General features: G+C 41.5%; 3 protein-coding genes across 3 annotated transcripts in view; all 3 read left to right on the top strand.

Moving 5' to 3' along the window:
* Positions 1-6,366: 6,366 nt before the first annotated feature.
* LOC125041730 (lysine-specific demethylase 8-like) overlaps positions 6,367-17,500 on the top strand; it is an 84,375-nt gene continuing 73,241 nt past the window's right edge. Inside the window, exon 1 of the mRNA XM_047636975.1 lies at positions 6,367-7,241. The gene's annotated coding sequence lies outside the window, so the exon portion shown is untranslated. The remainder of the gene's footprint in view (positions 7,242-17,500) is intronic.
* The window catches only part of LOC125041733 (ceramide synthase 6-like), a 21,278-nt gene continuing 11,089 nt past the window's right edge, over positions 7,312-17,500 (top strand). Inside the window, exon 1 of the mRNA XM_047636981.1 lies at positions 7,312-7,507. The gene's annotated coding sequence lies outside the window, so the exon portion shown is untranslated. The remainder of the gene's footprint in view (positions 7,508-17,500) is intronic.
* The window catches only part of LOC125042095 (cysteine-rich, acidic integral membrane protein-like), a 6,020-nt gene continuing 4,469 nt past the window's right edge, over positions 15,950-17,500 (top strand). Inside the window, exons 1-3 of the mRNA XM_047637562.1 lie at positions 15,950-15,992; positions 16,196-17,356; positions 17,400-17,500. The exon at positions 17,400-17,500 is cut by the window's right edge and continues 103 nt beyond it. Coding sequence (XP_047493518.1) covers positions 15,950-15,992; positions 16,196-17,356; positions 17,400-17,500 — 1,305 coding nt within the window. The remainder of the gene's footprint in view (positions 15,993-16,195; positions 17,357-17,399) is intronic.

The raw sequence follows: 17,500 nt of genomic DNA, 5'->3' as shown, positions 1-17,500 counted from the left end.
TGAGTAAGTGAATGAGAGAGTGAGTAAGTGAGTGAGTGAGTGAGTGAGTGAGTGAGTGAGTGAGTGAGTGAGTGAGTGGGTGAGTGTGAGTGAGTGTGAGTGAGTGAGTGAGTGAGTGAGTGAGTGAGTGAGTGAGTGAGTGAGTTAAGTGAGTGAGAAAGTGAGTGAGTAAGTGAATGAGAGAGTGAGTAAGTGAGTGAGTGAGTGAGTGTGAGTGAGTGAGTGAGTGAGTGCCTAGGTGTATCTTTATAAACATGCGTGTGCATGTTTATGTCTGGCGAAGTACCTTTACAAATACACAAGTCCCCCAGATAAACATAAAAAGAAAATAAAGTTCGACCAAATTAGAGAAAACGAATTTAATGGGCAACAATGATATTTGTACACATTTTAATAGACACTATGGAAACAACTGTCTCCATTTTCGGCTTAAAAGTTTTTAATGATAAAGTCTGTAAAGGAATAAAAAATTAATTGATCGGGTACCGTACTAACTAGCCAAAAATGACCTAGGAAATAGTTATAACGCTGAATGAAAATTTTGGGAATTGGAGTAACAGGGAAAATTCAGTTATCATCATAGGTAACAACCAAGAATAAAAGCAGAAAGGAATTATGAATTCATGGATTTAAAACGCATAAGAGTCCGTAGTCAAGGAAATGGCTGGTCTTCTAACGGAATATCGTAAAACATGACAAGGTAACGGTAAATTTGAAACGTGGCACACTAGTTTTGAATCACAAAGCTCTTAAAAAAAACAAGGTTTTTTTTTTATCGTCATAATGCGAAACTCACCACGATCTAAACTGCAAGCAACAACAACAACTATAAAGGTCTTTTTACAGGAAATTTAACCCTGCTCATATTGATAAGTCCATTAACCTTCATAAAGAGAAGACACCTGGATAACCTCATTCTTTTGGCATTATTATCCACAGCCAGGGCTAAGGTATTTAAAAATCTCCATTAGTAAAACACTGAAATGAATACTCTTATTTTTGTTTGTAAGATTTGCGAAAAAAATGGTACAACAGCAAATCCCAAGAGTAAAATAATAGAATTAAAACATATATAGTAAACAAATGTAAAGCACACTGAACACGCGAAACTGATGGAAAGTGGAAAACACATTTTTTCTTATACCTTACGTCACTCCAAAAATATTTCATATACATTTAAATAATGGTTGATATAAAAATATTTCATTTTTCTAAACCAAACTAGAGCAGAAAACTAATAAAATGTAAAGAAAGGCTGGTAAGCAGCTTCGTCTATTGGAAAAGCAAAAGGAGCATCGTAGAAGGGTCGAAGGGGCACCACTGGAAAGACGAAAGGAACATGAAATGGAAGGGCAGATGAGTTGCGAGTCGGATGGCCGAGGGTGGTTGGAGAGGCTTTATGGCTACCGTTGGAAAAACTGTTGAAACAATAGGGAAAGGGCCAAAAGGACACCGTTGGAGGGACTGGAAGGTATGCACAGCATCCCAACGGTTAGCTCAGCGAGAGTGCAAAAATACACTAACTTAATACTAACCTGCCACTGTTTCTTTTGTGAGCCATCTGACTCTGTAACTGTATTTTATCTTTATCTTTATCTTTCTCCAAGAGAGAGAGAGAAAGAGAGAGAGAGAAAGAAACGGAGAGAAAAAGAGAGAGAGAGAGAGAAATAGATAGAGAGAGAAAAAGAGAGAGAGAGAGAGAGAGAGAGAGAGAGAGAGAGAGAGAGAGAGAGAGAGAGAGAGAGAGAGAGAGAGAATTAGATAGAGAGAGAAAAAGAGAGAGCGAGAGAGAAAGAGAGAGAGAGAAAGAAACGGAGAGAAAAAGAGAGAGAGAGAGAGAGAGAGAGAGAGAGAGAGAGAGAGAGAGAGAGAGAGAGAGAGAGAGATAGAGAGAAAAAGAGAGAAAAAGAGAGAGCGAGAGAGAGAGAGAGAGAGAGAGAGAGAGAGAGAGAGAGAGAGAGAGAGAGAGAGAGAGAGAGAGAGAGGGGGGGGGGGGAGGGAGAGAGAGAGAGAGAGAGATTCATTGAACTGATACGAGTGAGGGAATGAGAGGGAAGGAGGAAGGTTTGAGGGAAGCAAGGAGAGAGATGGAGGAAGGGAGAGAGAGGGAGGGTTGGACGGAAGGAGGGAGGGTGAGAGAGGGAGGGTTGAAGGGAGGGAGGGAGGGTTGAAGGGAGGAGGGAGGGAGGGAGGGAGGGTGGGAGGGAGAGAGAAAGAGAGATTCACTGAAATGGTAAAAGGCGGGAGAACAATGTGTGTGTATGTTGAGAGAGCGAGAGAGTGAGGGAGTGAGAGGGAAGGAGGAAGGTTTGAAGGAGGCAAGGAGAGAGATGGAGGAAGGGAGAGAGAGGGAGGGTTGGAGGGAAGGAGGGAGGGTGAGAGAGGGAGGGTTGAAGGGAGGGAGGGAGGGAGGGAGGGAGGGAGGGAGGGAGAGAGAGAGAGAGAGAGAGAGAGAGAGAGAGAGAGAGAGAGAGAGAGAGAGAGAGAGAGAGAGAGAGAGAGAGAGAGAGAGAGAGAGAGAGAGAGAGAGAGAGAGAGAGAGAGAGAGATTCACTGAAATGGTAAAAGGCGGGAGAACAATGTGTGTGTATATTGAGAGAGCGAGAGAGTGAGGGAGTGAGAGGGAAGGAGGAAGGTTTGAAGGAGGCAAGGAGAGAGATGGAGGATGGGAGAGAGAGGGAGGGTTGGAGGGAAGGAGGGAGGGTGAGAGAGGGAGGGTTGAAGGGAGGGAGGGAGGGTTGAAGGGAGGGAGGGAGGGAGGGAGGGAGGGAGGGAGGGAGGGAGGGAGGGAGGGAGGGAGAGAGAGAGAGAGAGAAAGAGAGAGAAAGAGAGTAAGAGAGAGAGAGAGAGAGAGAGAGAGAGAGAGAGAGAGAGAGAGAGAGAGAGAGAGAGAGAGAGAGAGAGAGAGAGAAAGAGTTGTGTGCAAGCGAGTATACGTTATTTGCACTTATAATGCATCATGCAGTTAGTGACCTTGACAGTCAAACTTGAACACACCCACTCTCACACATTTAAATGCTACAGCCTATTTAAGCAGCATATGCTATCACTCACTGTTTAACAACGTACATCGCAAAGCGAATCTTTATTTAGGGAAAGACACCTTCATCCTGTGATTTCTTCATTGCATTATCAATGACAGGAAGATAATATAAAGGCATCTATTTATTCTTTCCTGTCTCAGAGATCTGACATGCATATATATATATGTTGCAACTCCACAGGATAAACGAAATGCACACTGCCCATAATTGCGTTATTTCTTTTACCGTCTTTTGCATCTAAATACTGATGAAAAATTGAGACATTTCTAACAATCCGAAACAAAATTAAGTAATTACATAACTAATAGTGGGTTCAACATGGCCAGTCATACAATATGTAAAGACTCCTAGTTTATACCACTCGGAGCACTTATAATTTATTTCAGAGGTTGCATTCGGTGGGGAAATTCGCGACGTTCCAAGTTACAAGCTGCATTACGCGAGATCAGTTGAAGTTTCGAAGGTGACCCGTGGAATTTATGGTTTGACTCGTGGGTCTGGCTGCGGGGAGTTACGATATTGTCACTTATTTTGAATAACCACGCAATATTCGCTGTTTCTAACAATGTGATTTTGCTTTCTCCATTACATCCAGGAAGATGGGTCACAACCGGCGTTTGTATAGTGCCAACCAAGAAATATTTTAAGTAACTTCTTTATTTTCATTCTGGTACATTATGGTACAAGCATAACAATAATTAATGTAAAAAAATACAGATCTAAGGCTATGGCATAACTTGACTCTAATGTTAGCACTTTATTTCTTTCAAAATTATTTATCTCAATCTACGCCAAAGGCAGCAAGTACAGCAGATAAACTACAACCCCACCCACAAATGATACGTGTCACACAGCCGAGTGCTTTGGCTCATCTCTGTCGTGATCTTTTGAGGATGATCACGAGGTTGCCTTTGCTCTCGTTGGGGACAACACTGTCTACCATCTTGAAATACTTCTGTTATTCCGTATGGGTAGATGTCTTAAAAACATCTGCAGCTCCTTCACTTTTAAGGATATTTGTATTAGTTAACATTACAGTCTTATCTGAATTACTCGTTACTGATGAGGCTAAGAGTCAAGGGTAATGCTCTGTTCTAGTGCCGGTCCTTGAAGAGTAGGCGGAGTAGGTTAATGCTAAAGGCCTGCGACCCAAACGGAGAAAGGAGAGAAATATACAACATTATAGAAGAACAAACCTCACTGAAATGAACTGAAGTGACTGATGAGTAAGAAGGCTCATCCATATTTTTTCTCTTCTTTTTGGAAATTAGCGGTCACATCCAAGGTCTATATAAGTACTTGTATATGCCTTGCTCACATCCACACTGTTCTTATGCTGCGACTCTCTTATTTGCATTCATTCCAGGAATATCATGCGCGAACGTCACTGTCTTATGTAATCGTGTTGTGTGCATAGTCAGACTCATAAACTGCATTGCTGCTTCTTCTGTGCATTAGCTCATTGTAGTGCAATTTACGAGAAAGCAATTGCAACTAAAGAGGTTTGTTAAGTTTTGCAAGTTGTGCATTGGGAACACTTGCAACGATACTATTGATATTACCACAGTCTTGTAAATGAATAATGTACGTAGGCAAATGCATAAACTAAGTGTAATTAACATAATATTGTCATAATCACCTGTGTGAGAAAGAGAGAGAGAGAGAGAGAGAGAGAGAGAGAGAGAGAGAGAGAGAGAGAGAGAGAGAGAGAGAGAGAGAGAAGAGAACTTACCATTCATGAGACGTGTTGAAACCCCAGCCATGAAATGACCCTCACAAACTTGAATAAAAAATCCCAAAGTCGTCTTATGACGAAATGACTGAGGCAACAAAGAAGTCCTGTCACACAAAAGGACACATTAGTACTCCTGTTCGACAAATTATGTCATATCCTATACATCCGCTCTTGCCAGACCTTTCTCATTATTACCTGAGAAAACAGTGTGGAAGATTTGCTCTTTGCTCTGAAGTTTTGACTTTTTATTTATTTTTGAGGTAATACGAAATAATCAAGTAAGTGCAAACTTTAGATATATCGATTTTTTTCTATAAAGCTCATTTCCCCAACAAACCACATAACCCTTACACAGATGATTCCAAGAGAATGTTGGTGCTTAACTCATTTTCACGGTGTACACTACTGATAACTTACTGATGTTATGTTCCTTAGTTTAAAAAGAGCAACCAGCTGAGTGACGCTGGTAATTCACCTTGGTCGTTAGACCCATAGGATTACCCCTTGGCCACGAATCCGTTTATTATTTTATTTATTTCATAAGAAAACTCTTGCAAATGTTATTCTTCTGGAATAACGGTGTTGATCTAGCACAGCGTAATGAAAGTGGTGAAATGTACGCTGTTGTATCCTGGCCGGACATTATAAAATACTCTACCTCAGATATACAAGGCACTGATATAAAGTAATATACTCCAGGAAAAAAATGTATCAGCATAAACTAGAATACTACATAAAACAAGGTATCATTTTAAAGGACTAACTATACTGCTGAAAAAACATGAATTTATATACCTATGAAACAAAGTGGTATAATACAGGTTTTGTTTGTTAAGTAGTTTCATTGAAAGTGAAAAGTTCGCTCTTGCCTCGATCGATGACACCCAGCACTGACGGTACAAAGCCTTGTATACCTGAGGCACAGTATTTCATAATGTCCGGCCAGGACATCTAGCTATGCTTGATCAACACCGCTATTCCAGAAGAATAACATTTTACAATAGTTTGTTTACGAAATAAATAAATACATGGATTAGTTGCCCTAGGTAATCCGTTGGGTCTTCTCAATCAAGGCGAATTACCAGCGTCTCTCATAACTTGTACCCACACGAATTACTGCCGATAAGGTGGATTATGTAGAGATTATTTTGTATTTTGATTGAACTGACTCAGTAATGACAGTGAAAATTATGACTAGACTAGTAGGGAAAATACTCGCTCCCTACTTCATTTGCTACCATAATAGGGTCCAGTTTCAGGCAATTTAACTTGACGCGTCGAAAAACATATTAGTCATAGAAAATACGTATTTCCTACGTCATACCCATGTTCTTATCGCTTATATATACATATATATATATTATATATATATGTATATACATACACATACACACACGTGTGTGTGTGTGTGTGTGTGTGTGTGTGTGTGTGTGTGTGTGTGTGTGTGTGTGTGTGTGTGTGTATGTGTGTGTGTGTGTGTGTGTGTGTGTGTGTGTGTGTGTGTGTGTGTGTGTGTGTGTGTGTGTGTGTGTGTGTGTGTGTGTGTGTGTGTGTGTGTGTGTTTGTCAGCAACAAACATCAGGTGGTTCTGACGGTCGGACCATCCCTTGCTCGAGATCTGCATTCGAATTACACAGGGTCGTAATGTGTAATGATTTCCTAATAACCACCGACATGCAGCCAAATTAACCTGCTCCTGGCATCTAGAAAAACATGCACTGACACAGCACATATCTTGGGAGTGGGCCCCTTCATCCCACCCTTGTCCCGTACCTTTAGGCTGAATTAATTCCCTTCCCAGGCATAACGGAAAGTTGTGGTAATAGGTTCCGCTGGTCGATTGGGGGCGAGTGTGACATTTGAACACTCAGTTATTATAAATGATTGTTGTGTACGTCTGGCTACTGTTTGCTGTCCTTGGCAACCAAGGATTTGACTGTACTGTGCATTATGTTAAGCACGTGTTCGAAACTTCGCTAAAAATGCAGTACGTGTCTATATAAAGAATTATTTCCAAGCTCTTACATAGCAGCCTAACACGAAGCAAAGTAACAGGCTGCTCAGATATGCAGACTCATGTTAGCAAAGCATAACAACTCATTACAGATACCCAAATCGATTGCCAGACGGCGCCCGCGTCACGCCACGTGACCGAACGTTTGTCATTGGGTCGCTTAGAAATCGAAAATAACTCTGTCATTTGGGAAAGTATTGACTTATTTGCTTTATAACGAATTGTCCTTTGAGAATTTGTGACTCGTTTGTAAAAATTATCTTTTAGCAAACCCTCCAAGGCGTACAGACGCAATGCGTCCATTAGATCCCAAATAAGGGCTTCGTAGCATCCCGAGGCAGGATTCCGCCGGGAGCGAAAGGTTCCCTGCCAGGGATGAGCGCGGTGGCGGAGGCCGAGGCGACGGACGCGTGACCACATCGTCTTATATTACTCCTGGCTGCTCCAGGTAGGTCGCTTTTTGTATTCTTTGGTAGACGAAAGGCTCTAGGTGTATTGGAGAGCTCATTGTGAATGTATGAGGAAGTAACATAAGGGGAGGAAGTTTTTATAAGAGGACGAACGGAAGTAGCGAGTTCGAAGAGTGAGAGTTGTTTAATTATGTACCGTTATTTGTTTCGTTAGTTTAGGCCTATCCCTTGGGGCGGTGGTGTCCCAGCTCTCCTAAGGCAGTCAGGCTTTTGCTTTGGGAGGAGGAAGGACAGGAACGAAGAGGTGGTTACGGTTAATTGCATTACTAATTTACGTTCAAAAGTTCTCTTGACGTTTTAGAGACTTGCATTGGTGTTTTGTTTTGATTTTCGTTAAACTTAATTATTATTATTTTTTGTGGTATAAGGTTATTGGCCACAGTAAAACATCAAATCCCCATAAGTTATATTCCTACAATATTGTTAAAAAATGAACATTGTCTGGTTCCCATTTGTGAGGTCTTAATTGAATTTTGCAAGAACATAGTGGTGTATGTTTGCTTGCTTCTACCACAGCAGTTGGTGGTACCCAATCTCATGTCTGATTGTGCCATTATGGAGATCAGTTTTTTATGTTTGTGTCCTTTTAGTACTTCTATGATAAGTTGTTTATTTCTCAGTAACTTTATGCAGTGTTATTCCAGAGGATTACTCAGTGTTGCCCAGAATGTTAAAAGAACTAATATGTTGCTATTAATATAGTTAGTATAAAATATAAAGGATTATTGTTACCAAGAACAAAGCACAAGGATAGAGAGAAATAGACTCTGCCATCTTATAGAGCATAAAAAGTAGGGGAATAAACAACACAGGTACAATTGCAGCGGCCTCATATTTACTGTGAAATGGTGAAAATATCCGCTGCACATCACTGCTTAGAGACCAAGTCCATAACACCCTCACACAGTCAGAGTTCTTAATGTCGAGTTTCTATAAGTTAGCACAAAGTGCTAATCAGGGAGGGTACAGGGGGGTTTATCCCCTCATAAGTATGTATAAATAGCTCCCACGTGGCTAGCTCCAATATAAGTATATATAAATAGCTCCCACGTGGCAAGCTCCAATGTGGCGTGCCCTAGCTGGGCCAAGCCAGCCGGTGGCCCCAGAGGGCGTGCCCCACGCCACCCACCAGTACTTAAGGCTCAGGATGACCCAGGTCAGCCAGAATCACTTCAGAGAGTTCCTGCCGACTGCTTGTCGGGTCAGGCTGGCTCCAGCCACGTGCCCCCCCCTCCGGGCTGACGACCTACCACTAAGCCTTACCCAGACTTGTATCCGTGTGAATTATCTGTGTTGCTTACGCTTCTAAATAAAATATGTTTAAGGCGTTCATATAGTGCCTTTACACCTTGTCTAGGGAATAAATAGAGGTAGGAAAACTTAGGTTTGTATTTTGGGTTTGCATGTTTCAATGGTTTTGGGATTTCTTCTCTGGAGGTTGCGTCAATCTCGGTAACAAATACAATATAAAGTAAACAGTGCATGGCTTGTAAGCCAAGTGCAGGCAAACATTCGTGTGTGGTGACAAGGCTCTGTCTCCCTTTCAATGTTATTTTCTCTTTCTGCATAAGCATTTTTAGCTTTTTTGCCATTTTCTAATGTTCAGATTTGTCATTTGATTTGCTTTGTCCATACGGTAATAAACCATTTTCCTTGCACAGACTTCATATCATCTCCCTAGGTACCCGTGAGAGACTATTTCCCCAACTCAAGTCAACAGTCTTGTGGGATCTGAGAGGGATATGGCTAATTTCACTCATAATAGGTATTATAAAGTGTAAAAGAAGTTATAAAAATAAACAACCCAACCCAAGAGTTGCATTTCATATAAAAGTAAAGTGGAAAATAGAAAAATTCAAGCTAAGATTTGGCCACAGAAGATTTGACACAATGTTCTGTTAGTGAGCCCCATCCTTAAAGCACAAACTACCACAAAGATTGCCATGGGAACCAAAAACCTTCCTAACCTGGGGGCAAAGCCTCTGGACCGCTCCAATTACCTGTTTCCCTGTTTGGGGCTTTGCCTCTGGACCCCATCCCAATCCCCACCAGCTATACATTTTAAGTTATAAATTGGGTTTACCTTATGGCTCAAGTGAGAGAGGCAGGGAAGTGATGAACCTCTGGTGTATTTCTGCAGCTGGAACACGATTTTTGTTTTTCATGGAATTTAGTGTTATCCCCGAGATCGAAACCATTTCAGTAAGAGATAATTTTTACCAGAATGTTAGGAAAGAAATAGCACTAACAAAATTCACCTGTCAGATTTGCTGTTAGATGGCTCTACAAGCACAAGCGCGAATGTAACAAGCACTTCTGATTTTAAAAAAGGTGTATATGGTAGTGTAGAACACATCATATATATAAGAAATGAGTATTTATTAAATAAATATTTCTTTATAATATTATGTAAATCAAGATACAGAAATACATTAAAAGTATAGTGTATTTCTAAGAGACTGCCAGTGATTGGCTGTGATGTCACGAGCTACACGTGCCAAACAGTTTATATTAGCTTGCTGCGCAGCTAAGTTGTTCATTGTGAGGTGAAAAGGGCTGGACTTAATCACTAGAAGTGCATGGGGTTCCACATTGCATTTTTCACAACACATTTTCTTCATTTCTGTCATTAATTTTTGCCTTCACAGAACATGTTATATATCAGTGAGTGTAGTTTTTACCTATCTTTTTGGCAGTATCCTTAGATTTTCCCTATCTCAGGACAGTTGTTATAGTAACATATATCCATAGCTCAGTGCAAGAATAATAACAGTAAGCAAAATTTTATCATTTGTGTCATTGTTATTATTATTGTTATTATTATTATTAATATTATTATTATTATTATTATTATTATTATTATTATGATTATTATTATTATTATTATTATTATTATTATTATTTCATAATGTTCAGTTTTTAGAGAAAACTGAATAGGAATTAGATCCTAAGCATGGAACTAGAGTCGACCCAGGAGCCAGCACTCTTCCAGTCATGGCTCACGGACAGTACATTTCACACTCTTTTATCAATGGAAATAATGCAGACGCCCTTTCCAAAACACCAAATGAGTCAAATCACCCTCCAAGGGGTTTGTGCACTTGTGACTTGTGGCGAGTTATTCCCATCACCCAGGCCTTCAGCTGAAATGCTTACGACATCAAGTTTGCATTGCCCCAGCCCATGGCCAAATTTTCCCATGATGGAATGTTTGTCACTCACCCCTCTGGCCAATTTTTCCTTGACATGAGTGTCTCATCATAGGGGTCAACCTTTACTCTGTAGATGCACTAAGCTAGAGCGAATTAAAACTGATATTCATATAAAAATGTGACATTTGTTGGTACAAGAAATAATCTGCAGACACTACAAATTCTACAAATAAAGGAAAAATATTGTGGAAAGTGCCACTCATACCTTACGTCCACTTGGTGCTCCTACATTTCAGCTCTTATCTTGCTATACTTACGAAAATGAAGAGTGCTTGGGAGTGTTGGGGGGAAGAGCCCCCATCAATCCTCCCTATGGCCAGGGCCCAAAGAGCCCAGTCATGGCAACTTTGATCGTTGAATTAAATTTTGGTGTGGATTTGGGAACTTAGTCTCTGGTGAATGCATTTTTACTGTAAAAAAAATTATCCTTTTGTGTATTTATTTATTTTTTCTCCTGTCCCCTACAATTTTTAGGGACAAAAATTTATTACACTAAGCTACCTAAGCCAAACAACAACCAACAGTAAGGTATCCTGTGGGGAACTGGTATTTAGGGGTGGGGATCTATAAGTGAAAATGCTTATAAGAGTTACTTTAAAAAGTTGGTAAGTTTCACACAGCTATCCAATCTTGCAATTATTATTCCTTCTTCTTATTTTCTATTGCAAATGATGTAGAAGAAAGTATTGGTCTTATTCATGAAGTGACTAGGCCCCTCTGAGACTAGGCCCCTCTGAGACTAGGCCCCTCTGAGACTAGGCCCCTCTGAGACTAGGCCCCTCTGAGACTAGGCCCCTCTGAGACTAGGCCCCTCTGAGACTAGGCCCCTCTGAGACTAGGCCCCTCTGAGACTAGGCCCCTCTGAGACTAGGCCCCTCTGAGACTAGGCCCCTCTGAGACTAGGCCCCTCTGAGACTAGGCCCCTCTGAGTCTAGGCCCCTCTGAGACTAGGCCCCTCTGAGACTAGGCCCCCATTATTCCAGCCACCCCCGGAAAATCCATAGACATCACCCTAAGAGCAAAAATCATCCTAACCCAGGGGATTCACCCTCAGACTCCCATCTGACTGCTGTATTTCCCTATTGGGCCTGCCTCCAGACCCACACCTGATTGCTGTGGACTTACCCTCTCTGCAGTGACCCGTTTTCTTAATTTCTGATCTTTTTTGCTTACTCAAATTAGTTCATGTATCAGTGAGTGTAGTTTTCATTTTGCTTATTGTAGTCCCCCCACCCCCTATTCCTTGCTCGTTGTTGTGGGGGGCCTAGGAGACAGACACTGAGGTCCAAGGTGGGGGATCACCCCTATGTTGGATCTCAACCCTCACTTCAAATAATTTTGCATGGTTTTTCCTCTCCCCATTTCCTTTTCCTTCTCTTCATCTCCTTTTTCTGTTTCACCTCTTAAGTTGTGAGAACTGTGCTGAAATGATGCGAATGGCTGGCTTGTGGCGTGCGGCTGGACGCTGCGGTGACACGCCAAAGCGCTACGAGCCAATGATTTGGCTTGATGCACCGAACTCCCACACTCAAAGTCAGCACGTTGCCATTGATCTTCAGAGTGTAGAGGTTTTTAAAAATTTTCTTCACCCATCATTAAGGGGTTAATAGTTGCATTTAATTTTGATTTCTCTGCCCCCTCTTTGTCCGTGGCTCCGACCACTGATACTAATACCCCCTCCTTAGTGTTTACTGTCAACTCTATGCATTCCAAATCATCCACCCAGTTCATTACTCCACATTCAGAATACACCCCTTTACTCTCCCAACATTCTCCACTCTATCTAATACTTTGTCTTCTGTTCATAATGAATTACTACTATTACTACTATTCATCCTTAGTGTCCTCCCTACAGTACTACTCTCCACACCATCCCATCTTCCTCTTGCCCTCTTCCTTCTACTGCTTCCACCCCTGCAAACCTTTTGATGGGTACTCTTTTTTGGTCTATCCAAGTGGGATCAATTCTTTGTGATTCACCCTACAGCCCCCTACTCTGACAATACCTTTTTCTTCCAACAATGTCTCCGAAAACAAGTAGGCAAAATTTCCTTTTGCAGTCATTCTGATCGTTCATGCCTAGTCACAGTTACATTTGAGTCCCAATTGCATTCACAATCTACCCTGACTGACCTCACAGGCAAAGCTATTCATGCCCAACCGCACTCTTTTCATAAAACTTGTACCAGAACTGTTTGTCTCCCAAACCGATTGTCCTGTCCATGACAATGTGTATATTTTGTTGATTCAGTCTCGACAATTACTTTCAATTTCTAAAGCCTTGTTTTACTGTCATATATTCAATACATAGAGATTTTTTTGTGTAAAGTTTCAAAGGCTATTGAAAGTGCCCGTTGTGTGTGTGTATGGAAATAATGATAAATTATCATAAACCTGTGTATATTTATAAATAAATAGATATATAAATAATATGAAGACAATGGCATACCAAGAGATTTAGCTGGATAAAATATGGCATAGTGTGCCAGAATTTCTACTTTACACAGACTAGATGCCATTTATAAGAAGAAAGGTTAGGAACATTGTATTATTTTCACAGGGAGAGGAGCATTTGTGGTGAGTTGTATTCTTCACCCTGGCCTTCAGCTGAAATTCTTGGCCAGATATTCCCATGATGGCATTTTCACATGAAGTTAGATATTTTCATGGTGTGATGGTCACTTCATCCGGATCATAGGGGATAATAAGGAAAAAGCTGCCAGTTTTTTACAGGGCTAGGAGGATCGTGGTGAACAAGATTTTTGAAGTTAGCAGATGATCACATTCCTTTTGCACGGGTGATTATGTTGGCTGTAGAACGTTTTAATTCCCAACAGCCCAATATATAAATTAAGTTGTATGTAACTAGCTTCATTGTACGATTTGTTTCATTGTTATGATTTAGTTTTTGACTCAGTTTAATTGATGTTCATTTACACAGATTATATTTTTCAAAGACATAGACATACTTGACATAGATTTACTTAGAAAATCTTGTGTTTTTCAGTTCTTATTTCTAAGCACATTGCGTGCATATGGAAGAGTGAACACCAAGGCATCACAGTCTGGATAATCACTATAGTATTATTATTTCCTGAAATGGAAGACATTGTGTTGTCAGAAAAAATCACATAAATCTATAGCAATAAACTAGATTTCTGAATTTTCTGTAAGTACAGTAGGCCTAGTTGTCTCAAAAGATATTGAGATAAGTTGTGTATGAGGCTTAAAGTATGCAGTTCTTTTATGGAATATTACTGTTGTGCAAACTTGGAAACTACAACATATTTTTAAATTATTTGTGAGAATGGTAGATGGTAATTAGACATATATCTTTTAGGAAACAAGTAAACACAGCATGGTTCCAAATCATATGCTGATACCTAAACTTCCATCCTTGTACATCAGTTACCAAATTCTAACTTTCATATTTAATATATTGAAAGAGACAATTATGGGTATGCGAAAATTAATCTTACATGACTCCTAAGCTAAGGCCTCTTCTACATCAGCTGTTGAAATGCTGCATTTGAATTTCCCCTAACCGCTGGTTGTAACAGAAATAAGCTCACAGACAGACATTTAATTTTACAAGGCATTCTACACAAGCATTATGTGGGCCACAGGAGGTTTTGTTTATCAAGCTGCAGGGGAAACGTTTGTCAAACTGCATATGTTTTAAGGGTGGTTTGCCTTTCAGGTATCACTGTCTTCCAGACATTAGTCACCGGCATGTGACAGCAGGCAGTAGTTGGAGGTAGATAAATATACACAATAAAAATAGAAATAAAACTCTCAATTTATTTCATATGTCAACAGAAAGCCCCTTACTATATTAAATTGAAAACTGTAACCAGCAGTCTGTTTAAAGATTGTAATATTATTTACATAACAATTTTTTTTATAACATTTAATCTTAAGTACAAAGTTGTTTACATTTGCAGTTCCAGATATCTGATTCTTGAAAATTGTGACATAGACTGTACTAGTTATGTAAAATGTATTTTTTCTCTGATCTTGGAATTGCAAAGTCAGCTGATATAATAGATAGACAATTTTAATGAGATCAGGAATGTGAATAAAAATCTACAAGACAAGAGTTTATCATGACAAATGGGACAAGATGTAAAAGGGAACAAATTAATATAAAAAATGCAGTAAATAACATTTTAATAGTATTTATCAAAATTATAAAAATCTTGAGACTTTAGATACATACCCTGCATTGAGGGATTATTCATTCTCAGTCATAAATGTGCCGCATTTGTCAGAATGAACTCTGTGATTTGTCATTTGTCATTTGTTGTATGGCATTGTGACAATAGCAACTAAGCATGTAGAGTTAGTTTCTGATGTTTATCTGTATGAAGGGAAGTTTTGTAATGTTAAACCATCCACAACAGGCTAGAGGTATTAATAGAATTCTCAGATGTTCAAATTAAAAATTATTAAGATAACTCAAAATATTTTCCCTTGTGAAAATAATCTATAATAGCAAAAAGAGAAAGTTGGGCTGTCAAGGTATAGAAGACCACAAGCAGTTGTGGAGGGTTAAGCATTAACTTTGTAGTAGAGTTATGGATAATTATATTGTTCACTGCATTAATATGATCTTATAATGCCTTGACTGGATAAATAATCACATACTAAATTACAAATATAAAGACATTGTATGGTTACAAATGATAAAATGCCTAAGTCAACCAGATACTTCACTGGCATCACAAGGGCCAAAATACAGGCATTAAGCTTACTTAATTGGCCACTCTGACAGGTACACAGCTGTCAGAGTGGACAGGCCACAAGACTCTGTGCCTCCCCTTTGCAATGTTATTTTCTCTTTTTCTGTATAAGTTCCCCCCCTGTTCCAGTGTCAATATTTATCATTTGATTTGCTTTATCCAGATGGTAATAGGCTGTTTTCCTTGCACAGACTCCACATCCGTGAGTCCATAACTCAGTGGAAGAATAATAACAATAAGTGATATTTTGTTACTGATGTCATTTTTGACATTATTTTTGTAATATTCAATTTTCTGTAATACAATGTGAGCCACTGGTCATGGCTGCCAGGAATAGGATCCTGAGCATGGAACTAGTGTCCTCCCTGGAGTCGACTCTCTTCCAGTCATAGCTCTTTTATCAATGGAAATAATGCAAAAGCCCCTTCCTAAATACCAAATAAGGTTCTTCACCCTCAAAGAGATTTTTGCTTTCATGGCGAATCATTCCCTTCACACAGCCAGAATTTTTCATGACGTAACCCATTCGCGACGGGCATGTCACGTATCCGTGACATGCCCACTGTGAGTTTACTTGTTTAATTGTTTATAAGCTATAGTAATTATAATGTTTATAATGAAAATCAGGTAAGACAGAGCCATCTATGTATAGAGACATTTCACAAAAAATATTAAAAATAAGCACGGTATTTTCCCAATTTTTTGTTAATTTTTGCCGTTGCGAATGGGTTAATGGTAACGTCATCTGGGAAGGAGTGTGAGAGTGAGAGTGAGAGTGAGTGTGAGTGTGAGAGTGAGAGTGAGTGTGAGAGTGAGAGTGAGTGCGAGAGTGAGAGTGAGTGCGATAGTGAGAGTGAGTGCGATAGTGAGAGTGAGTGCGATAGTGAGAGTGAGTGCGATAGTGAGAGTGAGTGCGATAGTGAGAGTGAGTGCGATTGTGAGAGTGAGTGCGATTGTGAGAGAGTGCGATTGTGAGAGAGTGCGATTGTGAGAGTGAGGGCGATTGTGAGAGTGAGGGCGATTGTGAGAGTGAGGGCGATTGTGAGAGTGAGGGCGATTGTGAGAGTGAGGGCGATTGTGAGAGTGAGGGCGATTGTGAGAGTGAGGGCGATTGTGAGAGTGAGGGCGATTGTGAGAGTGAGGGCGATTGTGAGAGTGAGGGCGATTGTGAGAGTGAGGGCGATTGTGAGAGTGAGGGCGATTGTGAGAGTGAGGGCGATTGTGAGAGTGAGGGCGATTGTGAGAGTGAGGGCGATCGTGAGAGTGAGGGCGATCGTGAGAGTGAGGGCGATCGTGAGAGTGAGGGCGATCGTGAGAGTGAGGGCGATCGTGAGAGTGAGGGCGATCGTGAGAGTGAGGGCGATCGTGAGAGTGAGGGCGATCGTGAGAGTGAGGGCGATCGTGAGAGTGAGGGCGATCGTGAGAGTGAGGGCGATCGTGAGAGTGAGGGCGATTGTGAGAGGGAGGGCGATTGTGAGAGGGAGGGCGATTGTGAGAGGGAGGGCGATTGTGAGAGGGAGGGCGATTGTGAGAGGGAGGGCGATTGTGAGAGGGAGGGCGATTGTGAGAGGGAGGGCGATTGTGAGAGGGAGGGCGATTGTGAGAGGGAGGGCGATTGTGAGAGGGAGGGCGATTGTGAGAGGGAGGGCGATTGTGAGAGGGAGGGCGATTGTGAGAGGGAGGGCGATTGTGAGAGGGAGGGCGATTGTGAGAGCGAGGGCGATTGTGAGAGGGAGGGCGATTGTGAGAGGGAGGGCGATTGTGAGAGGGAGGGCGATTGTGAGAGCGAGGGCGATTGTGAGAGCGAGGGCGATTGTGAGAGCGAGGGCGATTGTGAGAGCGAGGGCGATTGTGAGAGCGAGGGCGATTGTGAGAGCGAGGGCGATTGTGAGAGCGAGGGCGATTGTGAGAGCGAGGGCGATTGTGAGAGCGAGGGCGATTGTGAGAGCGAGGGCGATTGTGAGAGCGAGGGCGATTGTGAGAGCGAGGGCGATTGTGAGAGCGAGGGCGATTGTGAGAGCGAGGGCGATTGTGAGAGCGAGGGCGATTGTGAGAGCGAGGGCGATTGTGAGAGCGAGGGCGATTGTGAGAGCGAGGGCGATTGTGAGAGCGAGGGCGATTGTGAGAGCGAGGGCGATTGTGAGAGCGAGGGCGATTGTGAGAGCGAGGGCGATTGTGAGAGCGAGGGGCGATTGTGAGAGCGAGGGCGATTGTGAGAGCGAGGGCGATTGTGAGAGCGAGGGCGATTGTGAGAGCGAGGGCGATTGTGAGAGCGAGGGCGAT

This window comes from Penaeus chinensis, chromosome 31 (genome assembly GCF_019202785.1).
Source record: "Penaeus chinensis breed Huanghai No. 1 chromosome 31, ASM1920278v2, whole genome shotgun sequence".
NCBI classification, from domain to species: domain Eukaryota; kingdom Metazoa; phylum Arthropoda; class Malacostraca; order Decapoda; family Penaeidae; genus Penaeus; species Penaeus chinensis.
This window is presented reverse-complemented; position numbering and strand designations above follow the sequence as displayed.